The sequence below is a fragment of the Pelecanus crispus genome, chromosome 3 (genome assembly GCF_030463565.1).
Source record: "Pelecanus crispus isolate bPelCri1 chromosome 3, bPelCri1.pri, whole genome shotgun sequence".
In the NCBI taxonomy this organism is placed as follows: Eukaryota; Metazoa; Chordata; class Aves; order Pelecaniformes; family Pelecanidae; genus Pelecanus; species Pelecanus crispus.
The window spans coordinates 12051526-12068740 of NC_134645.1; the positions used below are offsets into that span (position 1 = coordinate 12051526).

General features: G+C 47.5%; 1 protein-coding gene across 8 annotated transcripts in view; it reads right to left on the minus strand.

The window, feature by feature from the left end:
• Positions 1-3001: 3001 nt before the first annotated feature.
• EHBP1 (EH domain binding protein 1) overlaps positions 3002-17215 on the minus strand; it is a 233093-nt gene continuing 218879 nt past the window's right edge. For all 8 annotated transcript variants that reach the window (XM_075706824.1, XM_075706821.1, XM_075706820.1 and 5 more), the window contains 4 exons: positions 11178-11277; positions 9951-10024; positions 3277-3391; positions 3002-3092 (listed from right to left, as the gene is read on the minus strand). In XM_075706824.1, the coding sequence (XP_075562939.1) occupies positions 3002-3092; positions 3277-3391; positions 9951-10024; positions 11178-11277 (380 nt within the window). The remainder of the gene's footprint in view (positions 3093-3276; positions 3392-9950; positions 10025-11177; positions 11278-17215) is intronic.

Consider the following 17215-nt stretch of genomic DNA (forward strand, 5'->3'; position numbering starts at 1 on the left):
CCGCGCCTCGGGGGGCGAGCGGGCGGGGGCGGCCCGGGGGCGGCGGGGAGGGGGGGGGACGGACGGGACGGGACCCTCCGCGCCGCTCCGCGCCGCTCCGCGCAGCCCGGCTCGTTGCCCGCAGCGGCGGCGGGAGCCGAGCGGGGCGGGGGGGCGCGGGGCGGCGGGGCCGGGGCGCGGGGGGGCGCGGGGCCGGGGGCTGCAGCCGCGCGGGCGGCGGAGCGGTCCCGCACCTCTACCGAGGGCTCCGGTGCGCGGCTTTGGTTGGTCTCCCCAAATCGACTCCCTCTAATTGCAGTTGGAGCTGAAAGCGAGCTAATGGTCAAAGGCGCTGCCCGCCGGCCCCGACCAAAGCGCGGTGTCCCCCCCCGCCCCGACCCCCATATTTTTTTTTTTTTTCTTTTCGCTTCTTTTTCCCGTGCGAGGAGGGAACCGTCTAACCCGGGCGGGAGGCAGACGATGGGCCGAGGGCGGGAGGGAAAAGGAGGTTTGCAAGCTCCTCCGCTCGCCCACGAAAGTCAGCGACACGGGCACTTCTCCCCGCAACAAAGGCGCCGCGGCCCATTCACAAAAAGGAAAGGGAGGAGGAGGAGGGAGGAGGAAGGATTTCGGGGGGCAGTTCCCCCCCCCCCCCTAGCCCCCTCCCGTTTTGCCCCGGTCCCGCCGGGGCAGTTCCCGGGCCGGGCTACGCTCCCGCCGCCTTCCCATCACTTGGCCCCGCCGGGGCAGCCCCGGTCCTGGCGGGCAGCAGCCGCTCCCCGGGGGTGGGGGTGTGTGTGTGTGTGTGTGTGTATCTGTGCCCCCCCAACCCCCGCCGCAGCCCCCGCGGTTGCCCAGTCCCCAATTGCGTGCGCCTCCCCGCAGGCTCGGCCGGGGGCTCGCCGCCCCCCGGGGTGACGGGCCCGGCCCCCCCCGGTCCCCCCCTTCTCTCCGCCGGACGGAGCCTGCGCCCTCCCCGCTGCGCCCAGGTAAGGTCGGCGGCCGGGCGGGGGCTGCGGGGCGCGGGGGGCTGGGCTGCGCGTCCCCGGCCCCGGCGGCGGGGAAGGGCAGGGGCAGGGGCAGGGGCACGGGGAGGGCAGCTGGGGCCGGCCACGGGGCGGGGGGGGCTCTTGCGGCCCGTTCCCGGGCCGGGGGCCGGGGGCGGGAGGGGGACACGCTTATTTTTCCCGCAGCGCCGGGGGCTGAGTTACTTTTTTCGCCTTAGAAGACGGACAAGCCCCGGCCCATCCGGCGGGGGGATGCCCGCCCGCACCCGCCGCCCCCCCTCGCCCCCCGGGGGCAGCCCCAGGCTTTGGGGCTCCGCAGCTCCCGGCGGGCGGGCAGCGCCGCGGGCTTCGCCGCCCTCTCCCCTCCTGAGCCTCCGCGGCCGCGGAGCCCTCGGAGCGTGTGTGTGTGTGTGTGTGTGTGTCCCCGCCTCCCCGGCCCCTGTATTTTTGGGGAGCGGGCAGAGGGGCACGGCGGAGCCGCCTGCCCGCCGGCCCTGCCCTCCCGGCGGCGGGGCGCTCCCCGCATCCTCCCCAACTTCGCACGGGGCCGAAGCCACCGGCGGGCACCGGGGCAGCCCCCGGCCCCCGGCCCCGGGCCGGCACGGCCCACGGCCGCCGGCGGCCGCTCGCACAAGGCCGGGCGCTTCCCTCCTCCACGGGGCTGGTTTGGGTCTTTTTTTTTTGGTTTTTTTTGGAGCGGGTCGCAGTTGCACCCGGAGCCGCCGGCGACGCGGGGGACCCTGCCGGGACACAGCCGCGTCCCCGCGGGGTTTGGGCTCCCTGCGGCCCCGCCGCCCGCTCAGCGTCCCGCAGCGGAGCCTTGGCCGCGCACCCCCCGCGCCGGCCGGCGGGCGGCCCCGGCCCCGGCCCCGCGGGGACAAGTTTTACCTCCCCCTCCCCGACCTGCGCTTTATTAAAAACAAACGAAAAACTTTTCCCTCTGGTGGGTTTCGTTGCGTTGGCGAAGCGGCGGCGGCCGGGGCGGCGGAGCCCCCCGCGGGGTCGGGCCCTTCCCGGGCCCCCTCCCCGGCCGGCGGGAGGAGGGAGGGAGGGAGGGAGGGAGGGAGTTTCCCAGGTAAAGAGGAAAGCGGCAGTTACGGTAAGAAAGATTCGGCTTTTATTGAAAATTTTATATATGACTCGGTATTGTAATAAATAAACGAGACGAGCTCCACGAAGGGACGATGCGAGCGCGGGACACGCGTGGGGGCAGAGGGACGGGGCGGGGTGGCGGGCGCGCAGGGGGACGCGGCCCGGGCGCAATAAATAACGCGGGGCGGCGGCGCGGCCCGGGCCCGACCCCGACCCCGACCCCGCGGGGGGACGCGGGGGGACGCGGGGGGGAAGCGCCGCGCTGCCCCGGGCCGCCCCGCTCGCAGCCGATCCCCGGGCTCCGCGCCCTGAGAAACCCCCCCGAGGAAACCAGCGCGGCCCGGCTCCGCTCCCGGGGAAGTGTCAAACTGCTGAAATAAAACACTGGTAAATACAGCACATTTTTAATAGTAACTGGGGTGGATCTGACCTAACTATAAAATGTAGGTAGCTTTAGTAAGTATTACATATGGCAGGACTAGATGAAACCATTCCCAATGATTTTTTTTTTTCCTATATCCCCCTCTCTAATCCTATTACGACAAAAACGTATTTATTTCAAAACTCAGCCCTCCTCCAGCTACAGAAACCAGGACAGACTTTATTTCTTCTGCTCCTTCCGCACATCTCCGGCACCGCCCGCACGCCCGGGGTCTCGGCGATTTCGTTTCGAACCCTTTCGGCAGGAGAGCTGAGCCCATAAGGAAACCATGGTACAACGCGAGTTCGCTTGAATGGAAACCGAAAAACAACGGAGCGGGGCCCGGCGCAGCCTAGATCTGGCCTAAGAAAAATGGAAAAAAGTTTAATTTTTTTTTTTTCAAAACATCTTTTTTTTTTTTTTTCCCCCAGTCTCATGTCGGCATTTTAAAAACGTAAGAAAGAGCCGCACTGCGATTTCGCCACCGCTGCGGGAAGGCCGCTCACTGGAGGACGCATTTCTCTTCCTTCTTGGCCATCTTGCCTTTGTTTTGCTCGAGGGTCCTCTCCAAATGCTCGTCCTCTTCCTCGGCCCTGCGGAAAGAGGCGGCGGGAGGCGCGGTGAGGGGCTGCGCGGGGTGCGCGCCCGCCCCGCTCCCCTCCGCGGCCCCGCCGAGCTCGCCACGGCCACGGTGCCCGTGGACTTGGCCCAAACTTTCCGCGGGGGCCGTGGCGGCTCGGCGGGCACCCTCCCCCCGCCCCCCTTCGCCCGACTCACTGCTTCTCCTGGGCGTCCAGGTCCCTGACCAGCGCGTCCCGTTTGTTAACGAGAATAACGAGTTCTTCCAGCAAAAGCTGCTCTCGCCTCTTCTGCGCCTCGGTCTTCTGCCAGTCTGCGGAGAAAACCAAAAACAGCGCTCAGACGCCGCGGCCGTGGCCACCGCCGGGGCGCAGCCAGCCGCGCCGGGACCGGGGCTGCTGCGGCGGGGAGCCCGGCCCGGCACGGTACGCCCCGGCACGGTACGGCCCGGCACAGCCCTGCCCGGCACAGCCCGGCCCGGCCCGGCCCGGCCCGCTGCGCCCCGGCCCGCGGAGCGCTGCCGCTCTCCCCACCGGGAGCTACCGCGGGGATGAGCGCAGCCCCCCGGCCTTTTCTCTTCCTGCCCACCTGGCTTGGGGGAGCCTAGCAGCGCCTTCGGGGTCCTTTCGTTTTGGGGTTTTTGGGGTGTTTTGTTGTTGTTTGGTTTGTGTTTGGTTTGTTGCTGTGGGTTTGTTTGGTTTGTTTTTTTTTTTTCCCCCCACGAGTGTGTTTCCTGGACGGGCACCGACATTTACCAAGTTTTCCCGATAGGAGGAAAGCCCGTTTCCCTGCAACCCGGCTCTTCTTTGCTAATTTCTCGCTTGCTCTTAGCAGCTGGAGGAATCTCACACTGGGCACCATATGCTTTGCAGTAACTTTAAAAGCAGGTATCAGTCAATTAGCATTTTCCCCTTTGAAGTAAAAATACACTTGCTACACCGTATCGCGGGGCCCCTTCATCCCCGTCGCTGGCAGGCAGCGGAGGACGGGGCCGCCCCGCTTTTCCCAAAGGGATTTTTCTCGCCGCTCCCCGGCCCGGCGGAGCCCCCGGCCCGGCCCGGCCCGGCCCCGCACGCCGCAGCCCCCCGGGGCCGCCCCGCAGCCTCCGGCTCTCCAGCCAGACCGTAGGGGCTTGTCGCTGTCAGTCAAGCCCCAGCCTTCCCCGCCTCCCTCATTAAGAAGGTAAACAATGAAAAGCAGGAGCAGTAGATGATGAGGGAGATAGCAGGACAAATGAGGAGCGGGAGGGAAAGAGGACACCGGCTCCAAAAAAAAAAAAGAACCACCGGGAGAAGCCATCGCCACCGGCCCGGCGGTATCCTCCTCCTCCTCCTCCTCCTCTTCCTCCCCGGCCGCGTTTCCCGAAGGCGAAGGGGAGAGAGGGTGCAGTCCTTTTGGCTTTCTCCCCGCGGTCTCCATTGCCCTGGGCGATCATGTTAAAACTCACATGGCTGGTGCTCATTCAGATAACCCGAACAATGCTCACCACCGGTTACCATGTGAATCTTCACAAACCCCGCAAGAATGTGGTGGTTCAAATCCCCCTGACCCCCCTCCAAAGCCAAATTTATTCAAGACAGCAAACTGCTCAGAAGCTTTATGAAAGCAAGTGGTGCTAGAGGGAATTCAGCCTTGTATTTACAAATTAAAAATTAGATGCATCATCATGCAATAAAGGTTGGAAGAGCGGCGGAAAGGCAGGAATGTGTAACCACTTTTATCGCGTCCTCGCCTTCTGCCTGGGCACACGGGCCCATGAGCGAGTTACGGGTCCACATGCATGCAGGGAAAACCCACGCCGACACCTGTGTGCCGACGCGCTTGGGAGAGGCAAACACGCACGGCGGCGTCTTGCAAGCGGGGAGGGATTCGGTACAGCGGCACCAGAGCCCTTCCCGGAGCATCGGCCTGGCAGGGCACTGCCGAAACTTCCCTGGAGTTTTTCTTTTTCTTTTTCTGCTTCTCCTTCTTTTCCTAGTACGTTGCTTCCCCCTCCACGGTTGTTAAGGAACTAATTTTCCAGGTGTACACACACTAGAATTGAAGCTACCAGCCAAAATTACTGGTAATCTAAGCCATTTCTCCTGCAAAAAAGCTGCTTTAATTTAGGTAGCAGCCTTTTAGGTGCTAATTTTCAACAGGGTCTCTCGATTTCCAGCACTGCTTGCCCTTTTGCTCCTTTTGGGGAAGGCTCCTTCAGTTTGACCCCTTTAAAACACACCGCTCTGCACCTCTGCAAGTCGTCAGAGCTTCCCAAAAACGGAGGGTTTTACCCACATAAATAAAACCCCTGCATGCGCAATACAATCTCAGCATGACAAAACCGTCTTGCGAAGGGCAACAGTGGTGAGCCGGGCAGAAAAGGAGGAGAGAGGCATGGCAGAGAATTTCATGGGTGTTTGCTTCCCCCAGACGTGGCCCCCAACTTTCAGGTTAACTTTCCCCCCGCTTCCGCTGATAATTGTGCTGAGACGCAGGCTCCTCAACACATCTGGGCACATGAAGCTCTAGATGAAAAGGGACCTGAAAAAACCTGTCTCTACCTGGACTCAATTTAATTATTTTGCAATTTTGATGGTTTTCACTTAGTTGAAAAGCTCTTCTTTTTAAAGCCTTTTTCTTTTTCTTTCTTTCTTTTTTTTTTTTTTTTTTTTGCTTCACCCACCGGGTTTCAGCAGCAATTTTAGCTTTTGTAACAGCAAACATCAGTCAAAATATTTCGGTACAGGTTTCAGGTTTCGCTCAGTTCTTCACTACTATTTTTCCTCCGTTAAGTCCCTTTCTAAGAGCTATGGGGTTTGTTGCCCCATCTTGTAGCCCTGTGGGGTAAATAACACATTAGGATTTCATGAAACAAAACTGTTTTTTTTTTTGTTTCTGCATTTGCTTATTATTAGTGTTTGAAATACGCCACAGAAAACTTGCTGGCAGAAATACTCCCTTGCATTTTTGTTTCCTAGAAAAGGAGTTTGACTTTCCCCCCTCCCAAAATAAACACAATCAAGTAGCAATTGGTTAAAAGAGGAACTGGCGCAAAGTATTTAAATAACATTTTATATGTGATCACACTGCAGTTTCGGTTTATCCAACAAAATACTGCCAGGCAGCAGTTTCAGGAAGCATCCCTATGTTTAAAAACCAACTGTGTTCAAGTTTGATTCCTACCTGTTGTGCCTTTTAAGCCAGGATTACCTATAACACCTGACACATATAGTTACCCAGGCTGACTGCAGCTCTGGGAAGCTACAATATGGGCTATGATTAATTTGAAGATTTCAGAATAATACTGTTATAAAAGCTACACTCCGGACAAAAATAGGATTAAGCTCTGAGGCTGTATATGAGCTAAACGTGTTGAAAGCTAAAGCCCCTGTGCCACCGCTCGCGACAGGCAGTTTAAAATGACAGAGTTTGCTAAATTCACGTTAAAGTAGAAATGTTTTCAATTATTCATCTTCATTGACTTCACATTGTCTTTTTTTTTCCCCCACTGCTTAAACTGATAATTACTTTGAGCAAACAGGCGGCCAGTTCCCATAGAAATGCTTTAATAGAAATGGTCGAAAGTTCTCGTAGTAAAACCTTCAACCTCACCGCTATAATAAATAAGCCCGGCACTTTGATGAAAATTAACACTAGTTTTGTAAAGAGCACATTGGGGGATTGCAGTCAGGTCTTATCTTTAGTTCCAGTCAACTAGCAATCCTGAAAGAGTTTGCATCATCATCAGAGCAGGCCATTTGATAGGATTCTGCTGCTGAACCTAATCAATCTATGGAATACTGTGGCTGCGCGGTGTAACAAAGCTAAAATAGATTTACAAATGGGGTTTTAGAGGATAAGCTCCTCCACAGGATTACATATTGATTTTAAATATAAAAAGCTTATCATATAAACCATAACTACAAAAATAGTGAACCTATGCATAAATCCTTTTAGAAGAGCACCCACTTCAAACTATAAGCCAAGAATAAATCAAGATGTACAAAATCTGAAAGAAGATCCATTTCTTGGGCAGAAAATGAACACACCACCCCAAGGTGTGCAAAAATGAACTTATCTTTTCTAAGGAGGCATTAAATCCTGAGTGAAAAAAACAGAAAGGAGCAAGAGGAAAGGTAGCTGAAAGTAAGGCATCCCGCCACTCGGCCGCGGTAAAAATCAGGCTCTGAAATGCAGCACCTTTTTTAAAAGAGCCGTCCGGCTCCCAAACAGACAGCCAAAACCCCTTTCCCATGTGCACAGGTTAAATCCAGTAACCCGTATTTTCTTTGGCCTGTTAGGCAAGGATTTCAGGCCCTTCTCGGTCGGAGCAGTCTCGGCAGCGGAAAGAGAGGAACACTTTCTAGCTGGAAGAAGGCAGTGCGTTAGCTCTCTTATCTCTACGGCTAAAGGGGCGGGGGGGGGGGGGGGGGGGAAGTATGCCTTTTTTACCACCCTTGGTCATTCATGTGTTCCACGTGAAGTGCGGTAACACTCCAAAAGGCTATTCAGCTGCCTATGCCTCCATTTTAGCGGTTGGCTAAGAGGACACTGTCTCCACATCGCTGAACATTATAACGGTCAGCACCTCCAGACGCCAGTGCTGCCCACACGCTGCCTGCACAGGCAGGGCAGGCCGGCCGCCAATAAACCGCCTTTATCTGCGATCAGCAGGCTGCTACCTTTTGCAAGGCGCTCTCCCCCCGCCCTCCCCCCCCCCCCCCCCCCATCAACTAGCTAAGTAAATTGCTTGATAGATTTTTAAACAGCACAGTCACGCGTGGAAGAGTTAGAGCAATTTACCAAAACAGTAATTATCACCTTTCAAAGACTTTTCTTTTTTTTTCCTAAGTTCCAGTTTGGGTTGGCGTGTCCTGCCTTTCTTTTAGACAAACAAACTGGTCCCGTCCTGTTGTATGTATAATATTTTTTTCCTGCTCATATATTTCAGCTTTGGAATTGGTGCTGGTAAAAGTGAGATCTGTCTTTTCAACTCTTTCACGGAGCCCAAGCACTCATTAGCAAACAGGTAAATGGCATCGGAACAGACAGCGCTGGGCTGTTTGGGCAGTCCATGCTTCTTTGGGGAAATCATATTATAAATGGTGTGGTTTTACTGGTGCTTCCCAAAAAGTGCATCATTGCACCCCAGTGTACATCAGACACAGAGAGCGATACAGTGCTGACGCACACATTGAGAGGCAAGGTGTCACAAACATGTATTTTGACATTTCACAGGCATTTTCTTGGGAGAGTTTCTCCTCTAATATGTTTTTTAGGTAAAAACAGATAGCTACTAAAACTTCTAGCAGAGTAATAATCTTATTGAGGGTCAAAATGCTAACCGTGGACTTTGTTGTATAAATAAAAAACAAAACTAAAATTCTCCAGCACTTACGTTTTCTCCCTAAATGTCTGTTTACTATATCACCGGTAGCACACACCAAAAAAAAAAAAAAAAAAGAGAGGACCTTCCTGGGTTGGCATCTCTCTCTGAATTTATAAAAAAAGAAATTAAAAAAGGATAGATTTTTTTTCAAGTCAGTGTGTGAATGGCATAGGCTGCTACACATTCAAAGGCTGCTGCTAAGATGTTGCAAGGCAGTAAAACATAGAAGAGGCAATTAAGCATTGAAATTTTGGATTTAAATCCAGTATCTCTTAACTCCTCTCTGGTTTTAGAGTATTTTATGTTTTAAATATTTCATTAGTACGATTCCAATTACACGGGCTTGTCTCTGCAGAAAGCAATGTATATATTTATGACTCAAGTTTATCCAAGAATATAGTGAAGGTAGTCTTATGCAAAAAATACAACCACAGATGGAGAGATTAGAAAAAGCTACCTGAAACCTGCTGCTTTTTTCCTACAAAGTTATGCTCCCAGTGAAGTCTCCAAACTAATTAGAATTGATTTATTATGGATCAGGTACCTTATCAGGTGAAGAAAGAAATTACCATGGACAGTCAAAGGGTTGAGAGGTCAATACAGAATAGCAAAATCAATTTGCATTGATTAGACAAAAGGTCCATTTTACAGAGCCCAAAGGATTAACTTTTAAGCAAACATCTTTGAACTATAAGACAGCATTTGTGACTGAGAGGTGTAAGCGGTGCAGCATTAGAAAACACTTAAGATATTTAAATAAGAAAATAATGCAAGCAATGGTTTAAGCTACCTGGATGTTTATTTTTTATTATGAATCATCCCTGGGATTATTGTACAATTCACTTGAAAGCCCTATGGAAAGGATGCAATTGTTTCATTTATCCCGCATGTCAATCTTCCCATGAGTTTTCATTCAGGTAAGGTGACTAAACTCGGGAGAGTTGCAGAGAAGGGAGAAAATCTGTCCAAAGGATCCCACTAATCCTGGTGTCGCTTGCGATGAAATATTTACTTGGCAAACGTAGTGTTTTACCACCAAAACCAATGAGACTTTTTTTCCCCAGTGAGATACTGTTGTAAAACAGATCTGAAACTTTAAAAGGAAGGAGGCTCCCTTCTGTGGGTCACCCCTTCCATTTTCTGTGGCACCCAAAGCAGCACAATGCTGCAGGAAAGCCAGGTGAGCATTACTGCAACAAAAGATAATAAACCCCAGACAAATATTCTTTACCTCCTCATCACTTTGTTTTCAAAGTTTATTCCAAGGAGACCATATTTCTTTGTCCCGCATCTTGGACTTTTTTTCTTTCCCCCCCAAAAAAAACTTAAGAATGGGATCATGGACGCAGCGTATTTGCTGTGTACTATCACTTGAAATGATGTAAATACCAGCATTCATTCTTAACTGGGCTTCAGAACAGCCTCCACATTTGGTACTTTCAGGTAGCCACCTTTGGCAGCAAGCATTTTCCTTCCCTCGGTACCCAGCAATTGCTCTTACCTTCAATAGCAAGCATTGCTCTTAGCTCCCGGTTCAGCAGTTCGTAGCGTCTTTCTAGGTCATGTTCTTTTTCCCTAGGCAAGTTGCAAAAGTTCATCAATATGTTAATTACTAAATCATTAAACACTTAAAAGAACCTTTAACTTACATTGATTTTAGGACTCATAACTGACTTTTCTCTTTAACTTTAAGCTACTCCAAACAAATGATACACAAACTTAAAACCTTGCTCAGGTGGCATATTCAGTAACAGGGCCTTTTCGTTTTCTATAATGTCGGCTTTAATTCCGTCAGTTTAACTCCATTGTGCTACAGGATGTAATTATTTCATATTCATCCTTGGAGCGGCTGTTGTGGAATGTCCTAAGTATAAAACATTCCCCCGGATCTAATGAACAAATTCCAGCATCAGCCTATTCACCAAGATAATATGACACTGGAAGTATTATCCTATATACATTCTGCCCTAATGAATAATGAAAATTAGACACGGGATTAGAAAGCTTAATATTTTGAAGGTAGAATCTTCCGTCAAGTTCAGACGCGGTAGGAAATTTGTGAGCACAGGCTCTTCCCAGGGAAGTATGCAGGCATCTACACTAGGTGGCATTACTGAAAGAAATATAATCAAACCGAAAGAAGCCGGAAAAGAAGCGCTGAGCGCAGAACGCCTCTAAAAACGAGCAGCATTTTCTCCCTTCCTCGCCGTTGCTAGTGAATAAAGTTTATTTGTCCTTACTTTGCAGTATCAGTGGTATCATTGCACTGTGACTGATTCACTAATATCCTTTCAGCAGTCCAGTGCTGCTGAATTAGCGACGGGATTGAGGATTTCTACGAAGCAGGTAGCAACTCAAATTTTGCTCTCTCTCCAAATAGTCTTCACCTGTCACATCTGAGGCACAATCCAAATCTATTTGCGCATATCTAAAATGTAATTTTATTCTACTGTTGGGCCTTTGAAAATGTAACTGTGCTTAATATTTCTTTAATGACTTTTTTTCCACAGCTCTGGCAATGTGTCATTGCATGCTTCTCATTTTCAGGTCTGAAATATGAGAAAAACAAGTTACTCGCTGTGCTCCACAGATCATCCATTCTACTCACTTTTGAGGGAACATTTTTGAAGACTAATGGGAAGAAAACAAAAAAGTTTTGCATTTATCTGCGGGGTAAATATTCCAGTAAATCATCCTTTTGTAAATACATGTATCCATCCATACTTACAGAAGAGAAAGCTGGTTCATTCGTCTTATTAAGGCATTCTTCTTATTAACCAGCATGAACCATTCCTGCATCATAGCTTCTTCTTCTTCTGTGTTTCTTCCTGCAATCGAAAGAATTTAATTACTTACATGGCATTTCACAAATTGAGCTACATATTTCGTTTCAGGTTTTGGGGTATTGGTCTCCAATATCACTGAGCTTTACAAGGCGTACTCTCAAATGGTAAAAATATACATCTACAAGTCCTGCCACCCAATCCTGCTTGCTCCATAAATAAATCTTTGAAAGCAGCCATTCTTCAGCATGTATTTTAGCGTTCTTTATCACACTGATACCCTGACCTAAATAAACACCTTTTTAAAAGTACTGTATCTTTTAAATTCTCCCAAAAGAACTATATTGTTGCGATGTTCCAAATGAAAGAAAACCTTGCTGCTAAAAGATGTCTGGTCATCACAGCCTTCCAAACACAAAAACGATCCTTGTGGGCAAGAGCCACTCCACCCATGCAAACCCAGCGCAGTTAGGATGGTGCAATGGGGATCATAGTAGCTGCAGAGGAGATGGCAATCCTGAACCCTTGGCCAAGGCACTTGCTCAGTTTCTCTGCACTTATGGCCACTCTTCCAGACAATGAGCTGGAAAGAGCTGCTCCTCTCCTCACCTGCAATCAAAGGGAGCCCAAATGCAAATAATTTTGGGGTCCAGGTGCCTAAGGGTCCCCATGTGTATATGCATGGACTAACATTCCTTTCCCCAGCAAACGTCCATCATTGCCTTCCAGGCAGGATCAGGATCAGGACCCTCCATAGCCTACCTGCTGGCAGGGCTACACTCTACCAGGCTCTGCAAGACTCTACGTTATCACCTCTGCACCACCAGGCCACATGGGGAAAAGGCAGATGAGCGTCCGGGAGGCTCCTGACTGTTCTTTCCGCATAGCAGGGTCACTCAGCCAAATTTCACTCTCTCTGATCTCGGGGACTAGGTGAAACCTCACCAAATTCCTTTGTGGAGACTGCATGTGGAGACTGCACCTCTGTAGTCACCTGCCATTCTCATCTCTCAAGTTGAGCTGAGGAGCAAAGACTATATGGTCCTCATTGAATTATGAAACTCACACATTTCTTACGGTTAAAATTAATCTGGGAAGAAACCTGGAATAGTGGCAAAGGAGCATGAGCTGGGTCTTCTGAATACTTCTCCCAGCTTTGACACTGCTTCACCAGGAGACTGTGGGCAGATCTCTGAGTTTAAGCGCCTTGTGTGTAATATGAGGATAATCACCTGTACCGATCTTGCAAGCGTGCTAAAAGTTAATTCTTTGATGTTTGCAAAGGGTTTTGAAAACTCTGATGCAAGGTGCTGTACACTCGGGGAAGCTATCTTATTAAACCATAGGATCCCTAGTTGCAGAGAAGCAATTTCCAGCACCAGAAGTTGGAAAGACACCAGAAAAAATATTGGTCTGCTCTAAAAGAAAGCTTTCAATTTCTGGATGGGAGCGTTTGAAATGCTTGCACATACGTGCCTGCCACGCGCACGTTCACATCCCAACACCATGGTAGTGTGCAAGCCCAGATCTGCATGGAGAACCACCTCCTCACCCAGCTATGACCCTGCTGCATGCAAGGGAAGGTCACCGGCCTTCTCCAAATTGTTTGATTCCCCCCACCGTGGCCCGTGGGCTTGGTGCATCCACACAAGGGACGGAAAAGGAGCTCAACAGCGAAGTGAGTCAGCTTGGGGTGGAACTGGTGGACCCACACAGTAAGAAAAAGTTACGCCATTTGCTGCGCTCTTCTTTCTGATGTGAGACATGCTTCCATATCCACTTATCACCCTGGGAAGTTCCTGGCTGATGAAACTGTTCCTTGGAAGGGTGCTTTTAAGGTACACGATTTGCTAGCGATGAGATGGGAAGGGCACAGCATCCTAAAGTGGGGATGGCCCTGCAGCCTTTTTCCAAGCAGAAGCAGCAGGGTCCAGCTCTTGAACGATGGAGCAATGAAAGAAGAAATCTGTCACGTAGAAATCCTCTCCCCCAAGACCTCCAACTTCTGGTTTTGTGCAGAAAATACTAAGCCATGGTATTTACAATAATATTCAGCAGTTCAGTACTCCCCTAAAGAGGATTAAAACTTTTAAGTACACTTTGCTATTAAGTTACAGATCAAAGGTGTTGCTGTATTGGTCTATCTAACAGGGTCTGCTTTTAAAAGTAGATGATAATCAATATTAGCAACCTTTCGTTGAAATGCACCAAGTAGCTGAAATTTATTTGGGGGAGAGGGAAAGAAAAAGGGGATAGATTGCCTTTTTTATCCTTGCAAAATGACCAGTCTATTCTGTGACGCATGAAATTGCCACACTGCCGGTGAAAAAAAGTTCTCACAACCAGGCATATGTGGCCATAGTAACATTTTAATCAATTTATGACACTAAATTTGTTAGTTTTGGGGTGGTCTGGGATCTCTGGCTGAAAGATACCATTATAAATGCAAGCTCTTACTGCATTTTATTTTGCAAGCCTTGAAAAAGAAATGAGAGACAGAAATGTTTCAAAGGAGTTTGACTCAACGGTGGACCTGAACTTGAATTTCACACCATGCAATCTCAGGGTAAGAACATAAACTTCTTTCTATTAATGCATTCCTCCTAAATAAAGTTAGTTGCAACATATAACGAGAAAAAATCTAGGTAAAGCTTGGAGCTGTCGAGTCAGATCTGAACAGGTGCCTATTTTGGTACTTCCACGCTGACACCTAAGCACATGCAATATCCATAGAATAGGCTGGTTTAAAAGTGAGTTAACAAAGTCTTGATTGTTTTTACAGAATTTTTAATCTGTTTTTGTATTCACTTTGGACCCATGTGATGCCCTGACACCAGTCATGTGATATCGGCTGCGATAGGCACAAATCCCCAGGCAGCAACAAAAGAAGAAAGAGTAAAAAAGAAAAAGCTGAGAAAAAGCTTGCAATTTGGAAAAAGGCCAATTGTACCCCAGCGAAGGCCTTTTTGATCAGTGAAATGACACATGTGTGCAATATTAATAGCACTCAATGCTTATATTTTATTTGTTGACCATCAGCTTTTAAATTCTTGCGCATGGAGCTGAAACAGATTCTTCCTAGGCAAGCAAAATAAAGATGAACTCCCATATATAAGAAATTTAAATAACTCTTTTCAGCAAATATACTACCATTAGAGCATTACTTTTTTTTTTTTTCCCCCTTGGTGGAAGGATGCATGTGAAACACTTTGAACAAAGAAAAACTGAGCGTTATTACTGCAGTGATATTGCAAGCTAAATTCACATTTACAATTTCTAAAAAAAAAATTTAGAAAAAGCCTTTCTTCAACACAATTTCACAGTTTCACTCTGTAAAACCCTGCTGCTTCTGGGGTTGTTTTTGTTTCCACTTTCCAAGTGTAAAACAAGTATTTAATTGACTTGCTACAAATGCTTGAAAATTAAAATTGGGAAAATATCTGTGTTGTTCTCAGAGAAAAAAAAAATACTGTACAGACTATTTAAATGAAGCAAAAAACATGTTTGAGAACAAATCGATCCCACGCATGCAAACCCCTTATCTGAGCCAGTACAAGATGATGAAAATCTATAAATAGCCCACAGATCTTAAACTTAAATTTTTTTCCATAACACATGCGTTACACTATTGTTTTCGATAAAAAACAACAACAACAACAAAACCCTTTTAAAGCTAGTAAGTTGGACCATTACAAATTAATCCTGACTTTAATAACTGGTTAAAGACCCCTTCAGCTTTATAAGTAACAAAAAATATTAAAGCCTGTGATCACAGCGAGCTTTTCTCATTTCTCCTCTAACCATTTGTTATTTAATCCAATACTAGTAATCCAATTTGTCCATCAGACTTTTAAAGGGCAGAATGCAACTTCCCCAGCTTAGACACTTTTCAAAGTACAATATATTTTTCAAATGAATGCTGGATGTTTCATTTTTTCCCCAACTGTTCCTAGCTCTAATGTATGAGGAAAAAAAGAACAAGATGAACATTGTTCGTACTGATTAAGTAAGAGCTCATTAAAGAGCTGTCAGTGCCGTACTTTGAATATGCATGAAGCATATAATCAGATCTAGTACCGTCGCTAGAGGAGAATACGGTAAGTACAAAGGATTGATTTAATTACTTAGAGTGGGCTGTGGTGGTAAAGCAGTCTTGTTAGCGCAAAAAGAAAAGGAGGTTGTATTCTGGCACGGTTAGGGGAAAAAGGCAGTTTTAGCTTCTGCCACAATACCTAATCTCAGGATAAAGCACTTTACATTGTAGCTTAAAATGAAGACTGTCAGTTTTCTAAAAAGACCAGAATTCATCTTATCTTGTTTAACCTCACCTGGTTAACTATCTAGCAGAACATATTTATTCTCTTTAACACGTAATTATGCTTATGCCTTTTTATCCTATAGTTCAATAATGACTTCTGAAAACAGTCTTCAAATAAGAGCGCGTAGTGCTGCAAACATCATATGCATGCAAAATGCTCCGTAAGAGATTTGAAAAATGCAGAACCAGAAACTAAGACGAAACAGTAAGTACACACGCCTTTATGTGAGAAGACAATACAGCTTTTAATGTCGGACTTTATTATTACATAGGTTCTGAGGAGGCTTCTGGCAAGGTTTCTCTAATTTACTTTCTTTTTCCCCTCTTTCTGCTTTCTTTTTTATTTTTTTCTTTTCTTTCTTTTTTTTTTTAATCAATACATTCTTGTTTTATTCTTCCTCTAGGAATCCAAGGGAATTCTCTCACAGCAACTCTCAGTGCCATTTTCTAATTTCATTGTCTGGCTTGAGTGGTGAAGGATGCATGCTCTATTATTCTCTTCACTTGACATCTACCAGAACCCTCCTCAATGATTAGGAACGAGCCCAACACCAAGCCCGGAATAGCACAAGACACTAAATTTTGCCCTCAGATATGAGAAAATCCTACTGACTTCTGAGTTGTGATTCTGCACTGTAATAGCTCCTGAGCGGGATTCAATCAAGGCTGCAGCATAACGTTTGGTGATTTTGTCCCTTAGTGGGACAAACTTTAATGACAGCCAAAATAATGATAGCCAGAATTTTAAAGAAAGCAAAAAAAAACCCCAAACCCCACCCCAAGCCCCCTTCTTTTCTCCTGTGGTTCATCACACGTACTCAAACATAGTTTTCCAGACTGTTACTCAAAACTGACTTAAACCAATTTTCATCCACAGTGTTCAAGAATTACAAGCATGTTTATATGTTACCATTTTTGAGAACAATAAAAGTGACTAGCTTATTTTAATGTTGAACAGCTTCCAGGCAGTCTTTTAAAAGTCCCTTCTCCTTCACATTCTTCAGGATTTACAAATGGATTTTTGTTTACACTGTAAGCTAATTATTTGTTAAATATTTAAATAAGAAGCATCTTGACAAACGTCTCCTCTGAATCAATTTGAAAAAACAATTTCTATTTTTTTTTCCTTTGCTCTTAAAAACACTTCCAAACCCACCCCTTATGCTCAGCCAGCTATCAGTACATGTATGTGCCATTAGACCCATTATTTTTAAGCCGTTTGGGCAGCTAGTCATTAGATAAACCCAATATGGATTAACATAGTAAACCTGTACATTGCTAAGAAAACAGAGAAGAAAGTGCTACGAAACACTGTGAATACCACTTAAAAGGAAGAAAAAGCAGCAACATGCAGGGACAAGATCAGTTTACAGTGTAAATGGATGAACACAGTAACTACTCTACACTTTATACCGTCGTAAATCTGTCAAGATAAGCCAATAGATTAATATTTTTTAAAAAAATCCTTAAATGTAAATGTATTTAGCTGTTGTGCAAAAATGAATTACAACCTGCAGAAGATAAATAATAAAGGGTTTCTATCAGCATCCCAAACCAGCCCATTCAATCTGGCAAGAAATAACAGGTTTACAGAAATCACTTTGTATGCCGTCTTAAGCAGTAATTGTTTTTAAATTTTATTTGCACTGTGTATAGTGTGTATGC